This window comes from Sciurus carolinensis, chromosome 19 (genome assembly GCF_902686445.1).
Source record: "Sciurus carolinensis chromosome 19, mSciCar1.2, whole genome shotgun sequence".
Lineage (NCBI taxonomy): Eukaryota > Metazoa > Chordata > Mammalia > Rodentia > Sciuridae > Sciurus > Sciurus carolinensis.
This window is the reverse complement of record NC_062231.1, coordinates 26,079,061-26,098,804: the sequence shown is the minus strand read 5'-3', so window position 1 is coordinate 26,098,804 and position 19,744 is coordinate 26,079,061. Positions and strand designations below refer to the sequence as shown.

At 53.3% G+C, this 19,744-nt stretch overlaps 1 protein-coding gene and 1 non-coding gene across 3 annotated transcripts in view; both read right to left on the bottom strand.

Moving 5' to 3' along the window:
* Window positions 1–19,744, bottom strand: part of Pdzrn3 (PDZ domain containing ring finger 3) — a 216,790-nt gene that overhangs the window by 11,159 nt on the left and 185,887 nt on the right. For both annotated transcript variants that reach the window (XM_047534758.1, XM_047534759.1), the window contains 2 exons: window positions 4,604–4,851; window positions 2,759–2,846 (listed from right to left, as the gene is read on the bottom strand). In XM_047534758.1, coding sequence (XP_047390714.1) covers window positions 2,759–2,846; window positions 4,604–4,851 — 336 coding nt within the window. The remainder of the gene's footprint in view (window positions 1–2,758; window positions 2,847–4,603; window positions 4,852–19,744) is intronic.
* Window positions 5,885–5,958, bottom strand: Trnaq-cug (transfer RNA glutamine (anticodon CUG)). Its single transcript has one exon. It is a non-coding gene; the product is annotated as a tRNA-Gln (tRNA).

The window sequence follows — 19,744 nt, the reverse complement described above, 5'->3', positions numbered from 1 at the left end:
GAGGTAAAGCCTTGGGGGTATCAAAGGTCTAGAACTTAAGGTGCCTGAGCTTTCTGAACACTTAGATGCTATGTCTCTGCTTTTACTCGTGGGAAGAGTCTTCGCAGTATCATGTGTCCCCTGGGGCTCCTCCTTTCTGGGCCATGGTGACCTGGCTCTGTTGGGGCAGTCTGGATGGTCTGGTCACCCAGGCACGTCTCCACCCTGCAGCGATGACGTGCACAATGGAAGCCCCTGTGTGATGCTGGGGAGGAGGACCCAGGCCTCCTCTGACCTCGGCGTGCACAGAGGCCTGGGGACCTTGCTCTCCCATCTCCCAGGGGAGGGTGGGGCTGGTCCTCGTGCCCAGGGTAAGCAGGTCCTAGGGAACTGGTTCCCACCAAACTCCAGAGAGCACCCTGAAGGCTACTTGCTTTAGGCAGAGGGGTCAGCGTTGACTAGTCCGAATTCCTCCTTAATTCCAGCTAACCTCCCTAGAGAAAGGGGACAGCGGCATGGGGTGGCCAGGCTGCTGGCCCCCGGCAGGCCCCAGAGCTCAGTACCAGGACTGAACACTGACTCAGGTCTACTGCATTTCAATGTATGAACTTTCTATTTATGGTGGTTGGTGCTGATTTTCTATTTGAGGCAGTGGAATGAGAACTACTTTGGTTTAGATAAATCGATCTGAATTAAAGAGAAATAGAAATCAAGTAACGGTTCTGTTGTAAGTGACACTCACTTACAACAAAGACAGAATGGACCCAGCTGGGCAGACACCGTGGGGCCACGGGGAAGAGTGAATCTCCCGGGGACAGGAGCACTTGTCCACGGTCAGCTGGCTTCTATCAGAGTCTCAAAGGTATTAGAGTAAAAAAGGAAGCCACTGCTATAAAGTCAAGCTTAACCACTAGAGCTGAAAGTCCAGCAATCTAGCTCCTGAGGTGTTCGAGAGCTTTGAGAAGACCTCTGCTTTGTCACGGTTACAGTGGTCGTCACAAAGCCAAGTCAGCTGGGCGCGGTGGCGCACACCTGTCATCCCAGTGGCTCAGGAGGCTGAGGCAGGAGGATCTCAGGTTCAAAGCCAGCTTCAGCAACTGAGCGAGACCCTGTCTCAAAATAAAAAATAAAAATGGCTGGAGATGTGGCTTGGTGGTAAAGCACCCCTGGGTTCAATCCCTGGCACAAACACATACATACATACATACATAAAGGTGATATTATCTGATGAAAGACTCTCAGCCCTTCCAAGAGTGCCCAGAAAGACACAATGAGGAAATATCAACAGGTATCTAAACTTGGCCAAAGAGGTTTGGGAAATCTGCCTACTGTTTGCCTCTCTTCCCCAGGGGGTTCCCCTGACAATTCAGGAGTCAGGATTCCCAGACTCCTCTTAGGAATCTGCCTAGTTTTGTCCAAGCCGACATTTCCCAAATGGATTTGATCGTGGAACTCCCTCAGGAAAGGGGGTTTATCAACAGCTTCAAGGACAAGTGTTATGAAGGAGTCCTTAGCTGCTTCTGGGACTGGCCCTGGCCCTGGGGAGATAGGACACTGCAAATAAGAGGCAGAATCATTCTCTTTTGAAAAATAGCGAGGCTACATTTTCTGGAGCGGAGTGCAGGGCAGGTGCGCGGGTTGGTGGGTGACGGGGAGCAGAAACAGTCAAGAGTTTTTATAGTTAGAATAAGTGCATTCCTGTGCAGAGCAGATGCAGTTAGGGACGGTTTGAAATTTTCAAATAAACTCAGTCCATCATGCTGCTAGCGACAGACACTTTGAGTTGACCCCACTTGGCTGCAGTGAGTGGTGGGTTCAGTTTCTCTGGTTTGAATGAGAAGCCTGGGTTCCGTGAAAGGGATACTTGAGGAACACAGCCTTTCTTTCTTCTATTTTTTAATTTTTCTAACTAGTCAGGGACGTCTGTCTCTGCCTGGGACCTCTGCTGCTGAATAACTGCCCAGCCTCAGGGGGTGGCCCAGCGCCCACAGCAGTTGGTCATGAGATTGGATCTTGGATCTGTGTCGTGGGTTTTCCCTGGTCGATCTCATGGTGCCAAGGGCTCACCTGTCAACATCAGGTACCTTTATAAAAGGTGCTCTATGACCCTTCCTTTAAAATCAGTTTTCAGAAATACTTGTAGTTTTGGATAACACGTTGAAATAGGACACAGACAACTACATCATGGAATTTTCTTTTCTATTACCCTTTCTGAAGGGAGAATAAGTAGGACTTGAGGGGCTTTCTGGTGTCCCCTAAGCTTATTTTAAAACTTAGCAGAGGTCACTTTGATCTCGGGTGGCATCTCGAATCTCCAGTCCTCTCTGGCCCTTGCTTAGGGAGAGTTAGTGACTTAATTTCTTCAAGCTCCGCGTCAGCCAACTCGGAGCAGGAGAAGCAGCGGGCCAGCCCCTGTGTGGGGTGGGTCAGCGTCCACTGTAGTCATTGGTCACCTGCTGGTGGACAGTCACCCTGAGTGACAGGTGGCCATGGTGTAATAGGTGGCGGTGAGGCTTCCTGGGGTTGGCAGGTGTGCGGAGGACAGGGAGCCCCAGGTTGAGGACAAGACTCGCCGTGCTCCCTCTCAACTCTCTGTCTGCTTTTGGGACCTGATTGTGAAGCTCTGAGGGCAGGGAACAGCTCAGCTGGCCATTCGTGACCGGAAGGACTCCTACTTTTGACAGTGCTCATCAGCGTCTGTCAGCTCAGCGTCCAGAGAGCCGAGCAGCATTCTGTGCTCGTGACAACGACCCGAGACAGAGGGGACAAGGCCCCATACCTCCAGCTCCAGCTCCTCGCGGTCCATTTCCTGATGGATGTCCCCCATGTAGTCGTTGGGGTCGTAGTACTCGTGGGCCGAGGGGTGCCTGAAAGGAGAGAGAGACCTGTGAGCCAGCCCCGGGGTGAGTGAGTGAGTGTCAGTCACCACCGGCATGGCGCGGCCCTTCCGGAACTCTCCTCTGCTTAGGGCCGCCAGCCTCATGGTCCTGCCGTTTCCCTAAAGCCCGCTTTCCGGAAGCAGCTGAGATGAAAGGCTCAGGGGAGGGCGAGGCGGGCTTTGCTCAGCCCAGCACCGTGGGGTTCAGGCTGCACTTAAGGGGCTTTTAGTCCCGAGGACGTCTCTGGAAGGTCTAGGCTTCCTGACCACTTAACGCGCCCTGCTCACTCCCCACGCCCGCTCCTGCCGTCGTCTGACCCTCGGGCCAGAACCCAAGGTGCCTGACCTCTGGACTCGTCTGACATTTCTCAAGTCGCCCCGGGGGGGATAGGTCATGTCATGTCAACTGGACTTCAGAGGAAATCAGGGGCTTGGCTTCTCAGAGGCTGTCTCTGTGGCAGTCCCCCATCCGCGCCTCAGGAGTGGCCCCCGAGCCTCATCAATGACGTGGCACCGTCCTGCTCTGTCATGTCACGCAGCTGGCTGGGACCTGCTCAGCGAGGGCCGGCTGTGGCTCGGGACGGGCTGGGACACCACCACGGGCGTGGGGGCTGAGGGCTGGGACTGAGGCCCTGCCGTTCCCTGTGGCCTTGCCCCCCGAGGCCCCACCTGTACAGGAGGGACTGGTGGGGAAGGAGGCGGTTCTGGGGACAGCAAGCTCTGTCCAGCATGTGACGGAGCCACGGATGCCTGTGCTCACCCTGGCTTCTGAGCAGCAACCCAACAGGTAGCACTCGGGTTCCCGCCAGAGAACACACCCTCAGAATAAGGTGCCAGGCCGAGGCCCCGCACCCGAGTGGACCCGGGTGGACCCGGGTGGAGCCGGGTGGAGCCGGGTGGAGAGGCGCGCTGCGGATGCCCTCAGCGAGGGACGAAGCCACCCGTGGGTCTCAGGAACTCTGTCCTCATCTTCTCCTGGATGTTTGGGGGGCTTCACGCAGGCTGCGGTCCTGCTACCACTTCCTGAGCACTCGCCCTCATGCAGGCCCAGGGACTCCTACTCAGTTAGCTCGGCCTCCAACGACCCTAGGACAGCCACACTGATTTTGTCCCCATTTTAATACAGGAAAAACCAAGTCCCGGAAATAAAGTAACGTACTCGAGTTCCAGGGCCAGGCATTCGTCTGAGCACCAGGTTTATCTGACTCGAAGGTTCTGAGCTCTGCTCTCCAGCTGAATGGGAGGAGAGAGGCGGTGCCGGGCTGAGTCACGCTGCCTAACGGGTCCGTGGGCCACGCGTGGGCTCCCTGCACGGAGGCAGACTTGAAGGGACACCCAGGGCAGCAGAAGGCGTCACCGCGGGGCTCCCTCTACGCTCCCACGGCGTCTCTTGCCTACTGCACAGTGACCAGCTTTCCCTGCAGTGATGACTACAAAGAATCTTCAAATCACCATTCGCGGTGATTAAGTTTTATTCCCAAACAACTTTTACGACATTTGTAAGTAATTTCATTCTCAGAATATCATCTGAATCACTCTACTCCGGGGTTATAATAAAGCCATTAATATGCTGGAGCGGTTTTGAGCAGGGCTCGATTTACTGCCTCCACGAACCCTAAAGCTAAATATGAGCCACGGGGAGGAGACGGTCAGACGCACTACCTTGCTGAGCGCGTGGACGGCGAGGACTTGCCGTCATGCTTGTCTGCACTAGACAGGTCAGTGAGTCACAGTCAGGCCACTTACTCCTCTGGCAGAAGGTAGGGGTCCAGGACAGGGGGGCTGGGCGAGGACATCTTGGTCAAGGCCATGATGTGTTCGAAGGTGATGTCGGTCTGCGTGCCGGTGTCCACCAGCTGGGCCTCGGCCGCGGGGGTGAACATCTTGGTCCGGGGCGTCCTCCTCAGCACCTGCACCACGATGGGCTCTTTGGCTGTCTTAAAGGCCTCCACCGCCTGGTCATGAGTCGCCCTGGATAAGTCTTTGCCGTTGACCTGTTGGGAAACATTCAGGTGCCGCAGGTTATCATCCAGCAGAAACTGGAGAGACGGGCCGGCCTGAGTGCCTCTGGGTATGAGCAGCCGGCGGGAGGGTCGCCCCTGGGTGTGAGGGCACTCCCGTTCTCTGCCTTCTGGATTTCCAGGGGACGTGGTGGGAAGGGGGCGGCAGTGGGGGTCTACCGATCTGGCATTAAATAATAAATCTCACAGCGGGGGAGTCTTGGCTTCCTCCTGGAATGGCTTTTAATGCAATTTCATCGCTTGCTAATCTTGCCTGGCAAAGAAAAGACCAGCCCGAGGCGCCCAGACTTTATCAGGCAATAATAGCTAACTAGAAATTAATTACACCGCGCGGCTTCGGCGCCGGGCCTGTTTCTAGTTTGCGTCCGGTGACGCTGGGCTTTCTTTTACGGACATGACAGCGACCTTCCTTGCATTCGCTGCTTTGCCTAAAGAGTCCGCTGAAAATACTGAATAAAGGACAGCCGAGGTCATAGAGGGGAACAGAAAATGATCACCGGGAGGAGCCCAAATGCACAGTGGTGGGAGGTGTGGCTTTGTTTCCCACTGGCTTTGCCAGTGATGTGGCCCAGTGCGTGCACCTATTGTGCGCCTACTGATGACCCTCAACGTTTCTCACTGTTCCATGAGGTTGGCAGTTCCTAGCGTTCTCCTGCCCCCCGAGAACACCCAACAATCCACAAGTGGACATGATGAGTCAAGGTGGGCCAACTCGTTGGCTGTGTCCAGGATTCCCCCACAGTACCATCGATAGTAGCTCAAGGCGGCTGTACCTGTAGGACCCTCACATGAGACGACACCCGACTTCTATTTCTAGAAATGAAGTCGTTCCAACCAACACAGCATCCCGCTCCTTAATTCCTCCTCTCCCTTCCCCTCTCCCACAAAACCAAGGAATCATGTTCAGGTTGTTACAGTGTGTGCAGGTAATTCGGTGACGTCTTATGATCAGATTGTGGAAAACATGAGGCTCCAAAATATTTGGCAATTTTTTTTTTTTTTTTTTTTGCGGCACTGGGGATCGAACCCAGGGCCTTGTGCTCCAGAGGCAAGCACTCTACCAACTGAGCTATCTCCCCAGCCCAATATTTGGCTATTTTTCTTCACCGGTTGATTGGCGTGTAAAGTCAAGGATGAAATGTTGCATATAAATGGCAGCTCACGGCTGCACAGGTGCCTGAGACCCTCTGTGGAATGACGCAGACTCTTTCTGCCGTCGTGCCCAGGAGTTCCTGAGTTTGACTCTCAGGTTAGCAGCCTATTCTTTGCACACACATGTGCTAGCATTTATTTAGGAATGGCAAAAGGAGTGGGGAGCCCGGGCCTCGGCTGCCTGGCACCCGGACTTGCCCTCAGTAGCCTTCCCTGCGGAGCAGGCTTGCAGTCTGCTCTGGGGCGGGCACTGGTGTGCGGCTGCTGTGTCTTCTAAGCCCTTTCGCTCTGACCCCACGGAACAGCTCCTGGGGTGCAGGGCTTTGCAAGAGTTGCTCGGGTGAGGGATAGATGTCCGATCGGTTCCCAGGATGGGGCCTACGTGGCTGTTAGTAACGACTGGACTCAGTGCACCGAACTTATAGCTAGGCCGAGGATGGCTCTGTGTCAGAGGAGTCAAGAGCAGGGCCGTACCACCACACCTAACCAGCGGGCAGCACCCAACGGCCAGGTCGATCCTGCCCTTGAGTTCCGGTCCTCCGAGAAGAGAATGAACGGACGCACAGAAAGTCCTACCTTTCCAAACCAGATGCCCTGGAGACCCCTCCCTGTGGCCCAGAAGGCCCAGGACGTGGCTGGGAGGGAGCGAGGTGGGAACAGGTTGATGGGAAACAACCTGCAGCACCAGGAAGTTCACGCGGGAGCAGAACCAGGAGCGCCCTAGTTGCCATTAAGGTGTGACAGCAGGAGTCAAGGACAGTGTGGAGTCCTGTGTCCAGGATGCCGGGACCAGAATTCTTCTGGATTTCCCCATAGTTGCTGAAGCCTCTGCTGGCTGAGCTCCCCAGTGAAAGCCACCTGGTCCAAAATGCTCTGAAATCCCAAACCTTGGAGCCATAGCGCTTAAGCAGCGTCGGATCTCAGAGTATTTCAGATTTCGGAATTTAGAATATTCTAAAGGCAGGTGCGAGCTAATGTCACCGAGGGCATCTGTGGGGGGCGTGGGCGTGGCCCGTGCCAACTAGCTGCCTGCTCTTCCAGCCTTGGTATGCGGATGGCTCGTGCCGACGTGGGTGTACGTGGGTAACTCGGACCTTACGCTTTCTGAGCGCAGTCCTGACAAACAGGTAAAACCTGTGCATTGCCTGTGTGCACACGACCACCAGGCCTTCCTTCGCCCCATGAGAAGGGATGTGAGTTGTCTAAGCCCCGCATCCTCCTCCTTTCAACTTCCTGTTCTCTTCAAAAGAAAGCCAAAGCTAAGTGTGTAGCGGAGGCAGGCGGACCCCGGAGTCCTCCGAGTCTCCACGTGGACACGCCTGATTCTGTCCTTCAGGTGCCACGGCAGGCGTTACCAGCTGCCTGGTCGGCACACGTCCTTCCTGCCCGGCTGCTTCCTCTCTGCTACGGGAGCTGTCAGGTTCCTTCTGCTTAACGGTGACTCAGACATGGGCTCCCAGTGTGACTTGGGACAGGAAGGGGCGGCCTTTCTGGACTCTGGGTCAGTCACGTGCTTGTGTTCCTTAGGCCTGTGCCGTATCTTGGGACCGCGTGGGGAACAGCCTCAGGGGCCACCTTAGTGTTCTGAGTAGATGGAGCAGAAAAGTGGAGCAAAGAATAAAGGTCTCTGGTGATGCCATTGTGCACACTCAGAACCTCTGTCTCACAGGCGCGTCACACTCGACCAGGCAGTGCACACACTCCCAGCCACGTGATTGGGATCCGAACAACCCCCAGACCAAAACATCCCGACAGATGCAATATCCCAGATATACACTGTAAGTCAGGCACAGTGTATTTTTCAGTTGTTCCTAAAGACATTCTTCTACCTAAGCAGCAAATTTGTGAGAAGGCCTCTCTGATCAGAGGCCCATCTTAACTGGCTCACGGTAATGGTGACCGGTGCTTTCCTTGGTCCATTTCATAACCCTGAGCCAGAACGCCAAGTGGATATTTAGATGGCACCCAGCGGATGGTGCACGAGGGACCCGCCGGGATCCGTCCAAGCCAACAGGAGACCGGGGCAGAGAGCTCCCTGCGTCTCCTCACTCAGTGACCAAAGGCAGGAGGCCTTTTCTGATCCCGTCTGGCCCTGGGTGGTGTTTAAAGGCACTGGGTCAGGACCCCTGCTGGCATGTCTGCTGCCTGGATGTGGAGGAAGAGCAGTGGCTACCCCGGAGGGTGGCCTGGAACTTTGGGGTGACTGAGAAATGCCCTTTCATGGACCTTTGGGGTGTCATTCCGGGGCAGGATGTTACCATTGCTTACGGCTGGGTTCCATTGGAAGGAACCATGATTGTTCCCACAATCATGCCCGAGGGATAATTCTAGCAGTTCGGTGTTAGTTTTCCATCAAATGGTTCAGATGTGCCCCTCCCCAGGCCCAACGACCTCCTCCTTCCTTAAGAACTCAGGGACAGAGCGACCAGAGATGGCGACTTTGGGGTCAGGCAGGGTTGGAATCCCAGCCTGGGGCAATTCTCCTCTTCTGTTTCCTTAGATGCAAAATAAATATAATTGCCATGTGATATCTCTTTGGGTTATTATCAAGTTAACATGAGATGATCTACTCAGATCACCTAGCATGGCCATAATAAAAATGCATGAAGATATCAGTGCTAAGGATGATCCTGTACCAGAGTAGTCACATTATCCCAGGAGACACACACACACACACACACAAAATCTAGAAATCGAAGCAGCCAACTCTAGCCTGCTCAGGTGGTCTGAAGGGGTCACTTGGATGCTGGGAGGCTTCAAACTTCCTGCCCCTCTTGTGTTCCTGGGCTTCCAAGAGGCATGAGAGTATTTCAGTCCTGGATTCTCAGAGCTGGGGAGCCGGGCTTGCAATAGATCAGTTGTACAGGACTTGACCCCTGCCACACAGGCTTCTTGACAAGGTATTTTAGGGGTCATTACATTCTCTTAGAAGACGATGAGACAAGGCGGCGTTGACGATCCTAGACGATCCATTTTTTGCAGCCAAATTTGTTTTGAATTACCTTGTGCACATAACACTTATCACAATGTCATCCTGGAATCCCATCACCACTCGCCTCCGCGAGGTGATGGCTTCAGTGCACGCTGCAGTCAACCGAGAATGACAGCCTCTATTCTCCGGATTAGCATCGCATCTACATTACCCGGAATGGCGCTCATGATGGCTGCGTCAGGGACGGGAAGCGCATCCAGTGACGTTCGGCCCCGGTCAGATTAAATATCATTAACTCGCCCAATTGAGCAGATTGCCTTTAAAACAGTTTATGCAGCTCTAAAACCAAGTAAATGGAATGTTTGGGAACAAGAAATGCTGATTGCAAACTTTATCTTTATTATAAATTAAATGCCTAAGTTATTCACCTACGGCTCTGCCTCCTTCCCCCGGGACTGAGGTGCAATTACGGTGGAAATCCAATCAGTTAGTCTCACGTCAAGCTACGAGGATGCAAATGTGACCTGACACTAAGGAACCTTAAAGAGGTGCTTTGGTGTAAGGTCTCCAGGACGAGACGCACAATGCCGGGGGCCTGGATCGGGTCCTTCCTGGTGCCACTGAAGCCTGGGGACACTGCTGTGGCTCTCTGCAGGAAGGACTTGGCAGGAGTTCCAGGGGGGTCACGTTCATGCATCTTCAGTCACCTGCTCAGGCAGCCTGGCTGGGACTGATTCCACACCTGGTCGAGGGGATGCACTGGGAGGAATTTCTTGAGAAAAATGAGGCCCCAGCATGTGGGGGCCACTTAAGAAATGGTCAGAAGACCCCAGGGGGCGACATCTACAACTAGTGAGGAATTCCTGGCCCAGGCGGCCAGACTACTCTCAGGGATGGCACCTGCTAGGAGACTCGCTGGTCCTGCAGGCCGGAAAGAGGGTCCCTGTCCCCCCAGAAATACCACTGGTTGCCACTGTAAAGTGTGGTGACACCGTTCACAACGCGGGAGGCCCAGAGTTCAAGATTCTCTGCAACTTAACGCAGCTCAGGGTATTTTAAAACATGACACTGTAACATTAGACCATACTGTCTGTCTTCCCCTTGGAAAAAAAGTACCTATTTATAGATATTAGTCACTTAGCTTATTTTGGAACATCCAGGTTCTGAGGTTCATCTCTATTTCTATTACATGTTCAAATGACCCAGTATAAATGCAAATGCAGTTTTAAATCCGGCCCACTATAAATCGTGCCCCTGGCTAGAAGCCCAACTTTTATAGGGATCATTTAATTAAATACAGGGGCCGCGGTTTCATTCTGTAAAATATCACACCTATGTTTTCAAACTAATTAAAAATTAGTTTCCACTGGAAGCAATAGACTGTTGTCTATTGTCACAAACTACAGTTTTGAGCTGTGATGTAGGTTGGATCAAAAAAAAATTTCTTTTTTGATTCGGGAAACTTCTGTTTAATTTACGTCAGTTTCGTGCGCCGCTGTGGAGCCGATGGAGGAAAGGCAGCTTACTGTGAACCAAGCCTCTCCGCAATTAGAGAATGTGTCTTGGCAAATGTGAGTCGGATACCGTGTGGCTATGCACGGTCCTTCCCTTTGGAGATGTGAATTTGTAAATAGACCACGTGGCCACAGATCTCAAGTCCTGTGTAGTGAGGACTTGGATGTATGTGGGTGGTTGGGTTCTGATGGGGATCTCCGTGGAGTGTGTCCACGGGAACTTCTAAATGCATTCTGGTGCGTTTCCATGACTACAGGATTCCTCCTGGCTCCATTTCAAGCATCCTGTACAGGTGAAGTTGTAGCCCTGGTCATTTTCTTCTTAGATGGGTCTTCCTTGTGTCTAGCTTAAGTATCTCACATTTTAAAAACCTTCACCTCCTTCTAAATACAGAATGGACAGGCTATGAACCTCTTATTCATGAAATAGATGATGAGTCTTAAAGAAACAGGCTAAAACTGACTTTTGAAGAGACAAACATTCGTCTTAAAATATTATAGAATGTTTTCTTCCCGAACACACCATCCCACTCCGTCAACCCCTCTCTCATGTCCTTGACATCTCGCCTTAATGTTGGCACCACGAGTCTCATTTTACGCAACGGCACTCATGTGTCCACTAAACTATGATACGATTGCACCAGCGTGCTTAAAATAAACACACGCAGCTTTACGCTACCTTGGTAACTCAGAGCAGCAGCTTGACACATTTTAGGAAATCCAGTGGCGAGACCTTGGAAACCAGGTATTTCCAGAGCCAGCTCTCCCCATGTTCTCCTCTGGGACTTGAGTATCGGCGCCGATAAAAAGCATACCTAATGAGAAGCAGTTTTGACCTTGGCTTTAAACTGAGCCATTTCTCAACAAGATCAAAACAGTATCAAGGAAAGTAGAAAGAAGAAATGAGGTCCAGGAAGGTTCTGGAGCATTTGCAAAGAGCAAGGTGGCTCTGACCAAGCTCTGTCGCCGTCCCTGGGTTCTGTCCCACAGTGACAAGGTGTTCTGCTTCAGGTGGAGAAAGATGGCTCCCCCAATGCCCCAGGACAGAGAAAAGAGACAAGAAGTACCCCCACTGCTTAGGGGCGTGCAGGCCGGGCAGCCAGCAAAGTGCCCGGCCAGGAGGTTCATGAACAAGGCGGGGGCAGAGGCCACGTCCACCCCAGGAAAGGGTCAGAAGGCCTGCAGGGGCCCTGCCGTTGGCTGTCACCAGTGCAGCGGGAGCCCAGAGTGCTCTGGTCTCTGGCCCCGTGGAAGGGGCTCCTGGGTGCTCGGTGGCCCCATCTCGGCACCAGCAGGGCTGTCGGGCGGTGTGTCCCTGAGAGCAGTGTGCTGCCGGCAGGGGCCCCACTGGCTCTTCTGGGCCCACCTCCGTTCCAAGCACTCTGCCCACACTGACCCAGTCCTCAGGAGGCAGGGGGAAGGTCTGTCCCGTTTTACAGGCGGAAACGAGAAACAGGCAGCGTTTGGATGGTGGCTTGCACCAGACGCGCTCTCCACGTTCAGCACAGAGACGACGACGCGCTCCTGACGTGTCAGTCTGAATCCAGGCACAACCCACAGGCGTCACCTGCCACTAGAGGAGCACATACAGCCACTCGCGGAGGGAGAGGCGATTGGGCTTTGGCATGCGTCACAGCTGGAGCCTTGACTATCTGTCACTCATGTCCCGGGTGTCAAGGTGCTACTGGTCTCACATCCTGGATAAACTCTGCAACAACGTCCGTCCCGAGCCTCTAGTCATTAGAGAGGAGACGTGCAGGAAGACCCTCCGTTCCCAGAAGTGTGGCCGTGCAGGGTTTGAAACACTCAAGGGCGTCTTTAATGACTTACATTCTGTGTCACCACAGAGATTTCAGTTTTGAAATTGGGGGGGGGGGTCCTCAGGGGTGAGAACGCACAGAAGCAGGAGCTGCCCAGGCTCACTCTCAAGGTGGGGTGCTGTGGCCCTGGGGTCCGCTGGCCTGGCTTAGGTGGACACCGAATCGCTCGCGAGCTGCATCGTCTGGGTACCTTAGTTTACTTATGTGTCAAGTGGGTTGATGGCGAGACCCAGCTCACCAGGTTGTTGAGGGAATTAACTGGGCTCTGCACACGTCCCAAAGCAGTGCATGTGACAAATTGCTAGGTGCCCACTGCAGCCAGGTCCTGACAGCATGATGACGAAGGCTTAGTGACTGGGGGGGACAGGAGGTGTCACTGGGGCTGGGGGTGAGACAGGCAGGGGTTCGCGTTTCTGCTCTGCCATTTGTCTGATGTGTGGCTTGGGTAAGTCACTCTGCCTTTGTGTGCTGCAGTGAGTGACCTCAACCGAACGTGGTCACTACTGGGGTCTGTGCCCTCAGGTAACGACTCAGTGACGTACTCAAAGTACCCGCTGCCAGCCGTTGGAACTTACAACTTGGACGAGGTGCTCGGCCTCTCGATGGGCCTCATCTGAAGAGGGGGTGAGCTGGAGTTCCCTGTCACGAGCTTGGGACAGAAGTGGCCACAGTCCACAGTCTCTGTTACTTACAGGCATTATCACCCTGTCCTGGGGCTCCTAGAAACCCCAACTACCACATTTCAGTAAAAACCACACTCCAAATAAACCACATCGGAAACCCTATGAAACCTGACCACATCTGAGAGGGAGGCCTTTCCTGGGACCCGCCTTGGGATGTGACGCTCTCAACTGGCTCCCTGGGTGTCCTGGCTGTGCCAGGCCCCGTGCCAAGTGCTTCAGGGTCGACTCCCTCCAAAACGCAGGCTCCGACTGCTGAGCTGCCTGCTGGCAGTAGGGTCGCCTGTCCTGGGCCACAGAACAGCGGGAGGTCCAGGGCTGACGGGTGGCGAGTAGCAACAGGGAGAGGTGGGGCTGGGGAGGAAGGGAGGCTCCAGGGACAAGGGTCCTGCAGAGTGGACACTCTTGTACACGCCCTGGTGCGGGTGCGTGGGCTTTGCCACATGCCATGTTGACCCAGTCTACCCACCCTTTCTAGAACCTGCCGTGGCATCTGTTTAATAGCAGAATGAGAACCGCCGCTGTGGGCTCACTGACCCGCCCGCCCGCCCTTCCTGACTCATGGCTGGGAAGCGATGTGGATGGAAAGCCAAGGTTCTGGTCAGCGCCTCGCTCACTGACCTGCTCCTCCACCAGCGGGGCCTTTGTCTTGCACACCCCCTGCAGACGTTGTGGGACGCCCTGACACTAGTACCGGCTGGACAAGAGCAACACCAGTCACTTGTCTGAAGAAAGACCCAGCGATGTCCATTCACGAAGCCCTTGAATCCTACAGAGCAACTTTTGAAAAACGCGTATGGGATGTACTGTCCTGTGGAGAGCGGTGACAGAGGATGGGAGAGCAGGGACTGAGATTGGTGTCTCTGGTGACCTCATGGCTGTGCATGCCAGGCACCTGGGAATGTTCCTGTGCAAGGGCACAGGAGGCTCAGCTGCTGTGGCAATGCCCTGCATGAGGAGGCTCTGTGCAAGAGTTCTCTCAGCTCTGGCCTTGATCTCAGGCACACGGCTCCTGGGAACAGAGGAACCCTCGTGCTAGACAACCACAGTGCTTCACCAGCTCTGCTTCTGTGGTTCCTGCCCACCTTATAGTAACTTTTAACAATGGACTTTCTCGAGAGCCACACAAAACTCCTAACATTGTACTTTGTAACTGTGGATTGCAACTGCAGAAAAGCTTCATAGGTTGTCCTGGTTTCTGTAACTTTCCTGAACACAAAGAATAATGGTTGCACAATCTTTAACCTGATAATGAGACGTATATAAATAAAGATGGCTGGGGTCACTCTGCTTTCTGATGGAGACGCAGATCTGAAGAGCTCCACCTGATCCCAGCTTACTGTTCACCATCTGTGTCTGTGAACCTTTATTTTCCAATCCCCCTTTGCCCCTCGCCGGATCCGAGAGTTTGGTCACACTGGTCATGACCCTGTCCTGGTCTTTGTTTGTACTAACAAGATGATGAAATTTCCTAACTATCTTTGAGCAACACAAACGGCAGGTCCCAACCCAACGCCAGGAGGAATCAAAGTTAAAGTTATTTCACAGCAAACAGAACTTCCTGGCCTTTAGGAATGTGGCCCTCAACATTTTTGTGCTTTATTTCTCTCTCTCTCTCTTTCTTTCTTTCTTTTTCTTTCCTTCCTTCCCTCCTTCCCTCCCTCCCTCCCTCCCTCCCTTCCTTCCTTTCCTTCCTTTCTTTCTTTTTCCAAAGAAACAAAGCCATGATATGTGTCACTTAGATCCAAACTCAGCTCCTGCGTAACTGGCTAGTGATTGACAGGCAGTAGAACCTGTGATACAGTCAAAGTGATGAGACCTCTGAAATAGAGACTGGAAACCACGGCCTTGGCATCCACACACAGACCAACTCAGCCGAACGGAACCTGGTTCCGTACAGAAATAGACCTGTGGCCGTTGAAAGAACAGCTCTCTTTTTCTTTTCTTTTCCTAGAATAGTCATCATTGGTCACAATCCACCTTCTAAACAAATTATTACAGATCTTCTCAAACATCTCCAATTTCTTAAATGGCATTTAAAAGGTTCCACACCAGCAATAAGCTGAGAAACGGGGTTAGACTCTGAAATGTCCCTCAGCCACTGGCGTGACTTGGTATCCGGAATCCTGCATTTGGTGGCTTTGAGTGAAAAATGTCATCTAACACTTCTGAGCATGTTCTGAGCCACCCCACTTACCAAGTACTGTACCCACAGTAACTCATTCATTAAATTACTGAGTAATCATTGAGGACGACTGTGTGATTAGTACAGCCAAGAAAATGAGCATATGTAGCATCTCATAGTTACCTTCCTGTTTTCCAATCTTTAAGTGATCTGTAGTTAATAGTATCATATTTCATGCTAGAAATTGGCCAAGAGAGTGGATTTCAGATTTTCACCCCACCCCAACTTTGACTTTGGTGTGATTTAAGAGGAGAGGGGGTGATTGACAGGACTCAGAACACACCTGCAGGTCTATACCGTTTTAGCCACACGATCCTGGCAGCCAGCTGACGTGTGAGGAATAGACCAGAGGACACTGGAATTCCCTGGCGTGGACAGCAGGGCAGAGGGGTGGATGAAGTGGAGTCCCAGAACTGCCATCAGAGCTACTTGGTTTGCACGGGAGGCTGAGACTTGGAGGGCAAGGGCCTTGCTGAAGGGTCATTAACAATTTAACAGTAGCCTGAGGAGCTTGAACTTCAGTCCAAATTCAGCTTCTTGGCTAGGCTAAAATACCAGTGAAGGCCAGATTTCAAAAACCAGGATGGTGAGGAGGGAGGGAGGTCTAAGGTGTCCTGGGAGCGTCCTCTGCTGAGCTCCCAGAGTGCTCTGTGACTGCAGGCTCTGCTGCGGTCACTGCTCCCAGGCACGTCCCTCCTGAGAAAGCCCCCACCACTCGCCGTCCCTGCCCCAACCTAACGCAGTACTTATTGGGGACATTGGGCTTCCTGGGTCTCAGCACCTCTGCCTCCGAAGAGGTTAAAGGCTGGCTGATTCTGCTGCGTGGTTAGAAAAGTCACAGAGCCTTGGATCTCAGTGCCTTCTGCAGAACAGGACATGCATTCTGCACACCCACGGGGAACTCCCCACTCATCCTAGAACTTAGTTCTTCACTCAACTGTCCACTTTGTGGTTGCATTAGAATCACACTTGAAAACATCCAAACCATATCTGCTGCAAACTCCCTCTGCTCCTAGGTTTGACTCTTAATGGACGTGGACAGTGCCAAGCCAGGTTGGAATGGGGAACCACCAGCCTCTGCATCATCTTCTCCCAAATCTGTAACTTGTCCCTGGGGAGGGGACCTGCAGGCTTGGTCTGCAATTGGCAGGACAGCCCTTGCGGCTCACACTTTCTCAGGGTGACGGATGCAGGAAATAGTCACCTCCCTGCTGTATGGAGACCTCTTTCTAAATAGGAATAATATTTCAGCTCCAGCTTCATCTGCAGTGTGAGCAGGCATTCCCTTGAGGACGGCACAGCAGCAGACACAAACGTCCCCACGCAGAGTGGCCAAAACATTCAGTTTGCTGAGACCCCTCCTTGCAAACCAGAGGCAGCTGTTACCAACGGAACATGTAAAATCCAAGTCGCTGACACTGAACTCTGCAGTCACCCAATAATTCTGGAAAATATTGGCTTTTTCAGGAAGAAGCCAGAACGTGAACGGGAACGGCTGACATTGGAGAGATCTGGGGTGGGAGATTTAAAACCATGATCGATCAAAAATAAACTGAAGTTTGTACTTCTTCCTCCAAGATTTATCAATGTAGTTTGCGAATAGCACAGAAAGAATAATGGTGACTCCTAGGTTGTTTATCACCTGTAAAATAGGAAACGAAAGGACTCGCCCTCTTGACTTCCCGGGCCCTGAAGGGTTCTTAAAGTATGACCGCATTAGAATAATTGATCCCTGCTTTTTTATGATTAAATTCTGGAAAATAAGCATGGTGGGATAATTCCATATTTTAGCAGCAAAGGACAGTTGGCACGTGCCAGTCCCACAATATCTATGCTCGCATAAGTAAATGAAAGATGTCTGTGGATGGTACGAACGAGGTCAAAAACTCTGAGACTGGCCCGTGGCCTCAGGCGAGAGGCGCTGGGGACCACCTGGAAGTTCTGGGGCACACACCCCTCCGAGGAGCCTGCTGATCACTTCTGGCCTCTTTCGTCACCTGTCAGGGAATTCCTCTAGGCCACCATGCTGGGTGTTCCTGGTGCCCCGACCGCCCTCCTGGATTCCTTCGGTGGCCCCACCCCTGGCTGCCTGAGCCACCTTGCCCTTTGACACTGCCACGGTCCTCTGCCCCAGCAGAGCTGTCATGACCTGGTAGTAGTCCCCACATCCTCAGGGAGACTCAGTGTGACCTCCCTGACTTTATCCTCTGGCTCCCATTTTCAATTACAAGGTAGCATCCCCTCAGGGCCCCAGGTCCTTCAGGTCACCTCCGTGGCTCTCAGGTCCAGTGTGGCACAAAGAAGAGACAGACATCTTGCCAGGGTTGCCAGGAGGAAGTGTGTTTAGGTGACAAAGTCCTCTTGGGTGTATCCCAGCGAAATGCATGTTGGAATAACTCCAGGGGCTGGGGTGGCCCAGGTGACCCCCAATCCTGAACTCTCTCCTCTGTGGTCCGACTGTTTAGGAGTTTTACTAACGAAGCTAAAAGGGCTGCATTTTGCGAGGAAGGGGGACACAGCTGTGCACGGGGCACAGGAATTAGCGTGTGGACTCAGTCCCTGTGACGGAAAACCTGCAGCACTTTCTAAGATGATTTATTAGACGTGGGAAGAATTTGCTAGAAACCTACCAGGAGGAAATCATCTGGGAAGGAATTAATGAACCAAACAAAACACTTGATAATGCAATTAGAATATGGGAAAGCGGAGGGTTTTCCAGAGAGGCTGGGGAGGGGCGAGTTCCACATCCGTGATTTTGATGATGCCAAACCTGATGCTCAGGAAAGAATGTAGCGGTGTTTTTTTCTTTTAAAGAGCAGAGTTTTCAGGGGATGGCGGGAGAGGGCGGGTGACATCCACAGTTCTGAGGCTTGGGTGTGGTCAGGAGCGGCCCAGCGGGGTGGAGCAGGCGCACGGCTCCTCTCCAGCAAAGTGCCGTGGGCACTGGAGAAGCAGCACCGGGATTGCTGGTGGCAAAAACCAGGATCCCGACGTGCAGAACGGCTGAGAGCAGCCGCGGAGGCGGGCGGCGCTGGGCTTCTGCGGTTGCTCTGGGTGGCAGGCAGTGTCCCTGCTGCAGTGTGGGTCTGGGCTCTTTCCTTGAAGCCACTTCTGAGTTGATTTGAGACCAATGGTCTGAAGCTCTCTCGGCCTTTCCTGGGCCTCACGGATGGGCTCACTGCTGAGCAGGACCATGGGCTGCGGTGTGCCCAAGGGCCATCTCTGGCCATGTCCTTGTCCTGACTGCTGTCCTAGGCTTTGCACACGAGAGACATCAGGGCACGACTTGGCTCCCTTCTGTTAATACAAACACGTAGGCCTACATATCCGTGCATTTTAAAGCGGTCACTGGAAACTGCGTCTCCTCTGCTCGCTTTTCGGTTTGGACTGGCTGAGCTTGGTCTCTGCACTGCGCGCCTGCCCTGTAGAGAGACCGGCACCTTCTACACAGACCTTAGCAGCGGGGCCTCTGCCTGAGACTCTGGCTGCTCCTTGCTCAGATGGGCCAGGAAGCCCAGTGTGGCTGCAGTCACCGGGGTCCAGCTTGGCACCCTGAGGGCTGGGCACCGGCTGCTGGAACATTCTCATCGGTGGGATAACTTGGTGGGTGTCCATCTCCAGCTCTGGGAAGAGCACCATGATGGGTCTTCCCTTGATGGGTGACCGCTGCCCTAGGGCCGAGGTGTCCCTGCTTGGCACGATGGAGGTACGTAGGGACCTGGGGGCAGATGCCTGAATTGGGGCATCTTCCCCACCTGAACTACGCACTTGCACCTCTCTGTATTTTAAACGTGATGCTTCTTCTGAAAGCCCTGCTCTGCACCGCTCCTTATGGGAACTAATTTAGCACGTGATGCCCAAGGATGTCCACATGCGTTGGCCTTTCTGGATCCGTACCTGTCGTTTTACCTGTCCCCTGAAGACCTCCAGTCCACAGTTTTGGACCCAATTTTGGAAGCCCGGCTCCCCCCACCCCATCTAGTCTAGAAAGGCTGGCTTTCCCCGCTGGTCCCCAGAGCCTTGCTCAGCACGCTCAGCACCACCTGTCAGTGTTCAGAGCTGCTCCAAGCGCAGCTGTCACACACCAGAGCTCACTCGGACACTCCTCGGGGACTAGGAGTGTCCTAGCAACACAGGAAGGCCTTGTATGCCTGTGCTTCAGAGGAAGAGTCCAAGGGTCCAAGATGCTCAGAGACCTTTCCACAGCCACTCAATGACTGGGCCAGGAGAACAACCCACTTCTTCCCCTTTTAGAAAGAGGGGTCTGTGGGAAAGGGGGGCTCCTGAGCTCGTCCGTGAACTCCGGGCAGGTGGCTTCTGCCCCTCCCTCAACACCCGGGCTGGAGACCTCATTGGCACCCCGTAAATACTGGACTTGGAGCAACCAGGTGCTTCTAGACTGGGATGGCCTGCAAACAGAGTCCCTTCCCTGCTTTAGCAAAGCCACAAGATGAACTTGAACTTGAGAGCAAGGTATGGCACTGACCCCTCACGTAGCCTCCGAAGCTCGAGACCACCTCCGCCCTGGAGGAGAAGCCGAGCGCTCCTCCTTGCTCAGGTCTTCCTGCGAGGTGCTTGCTACA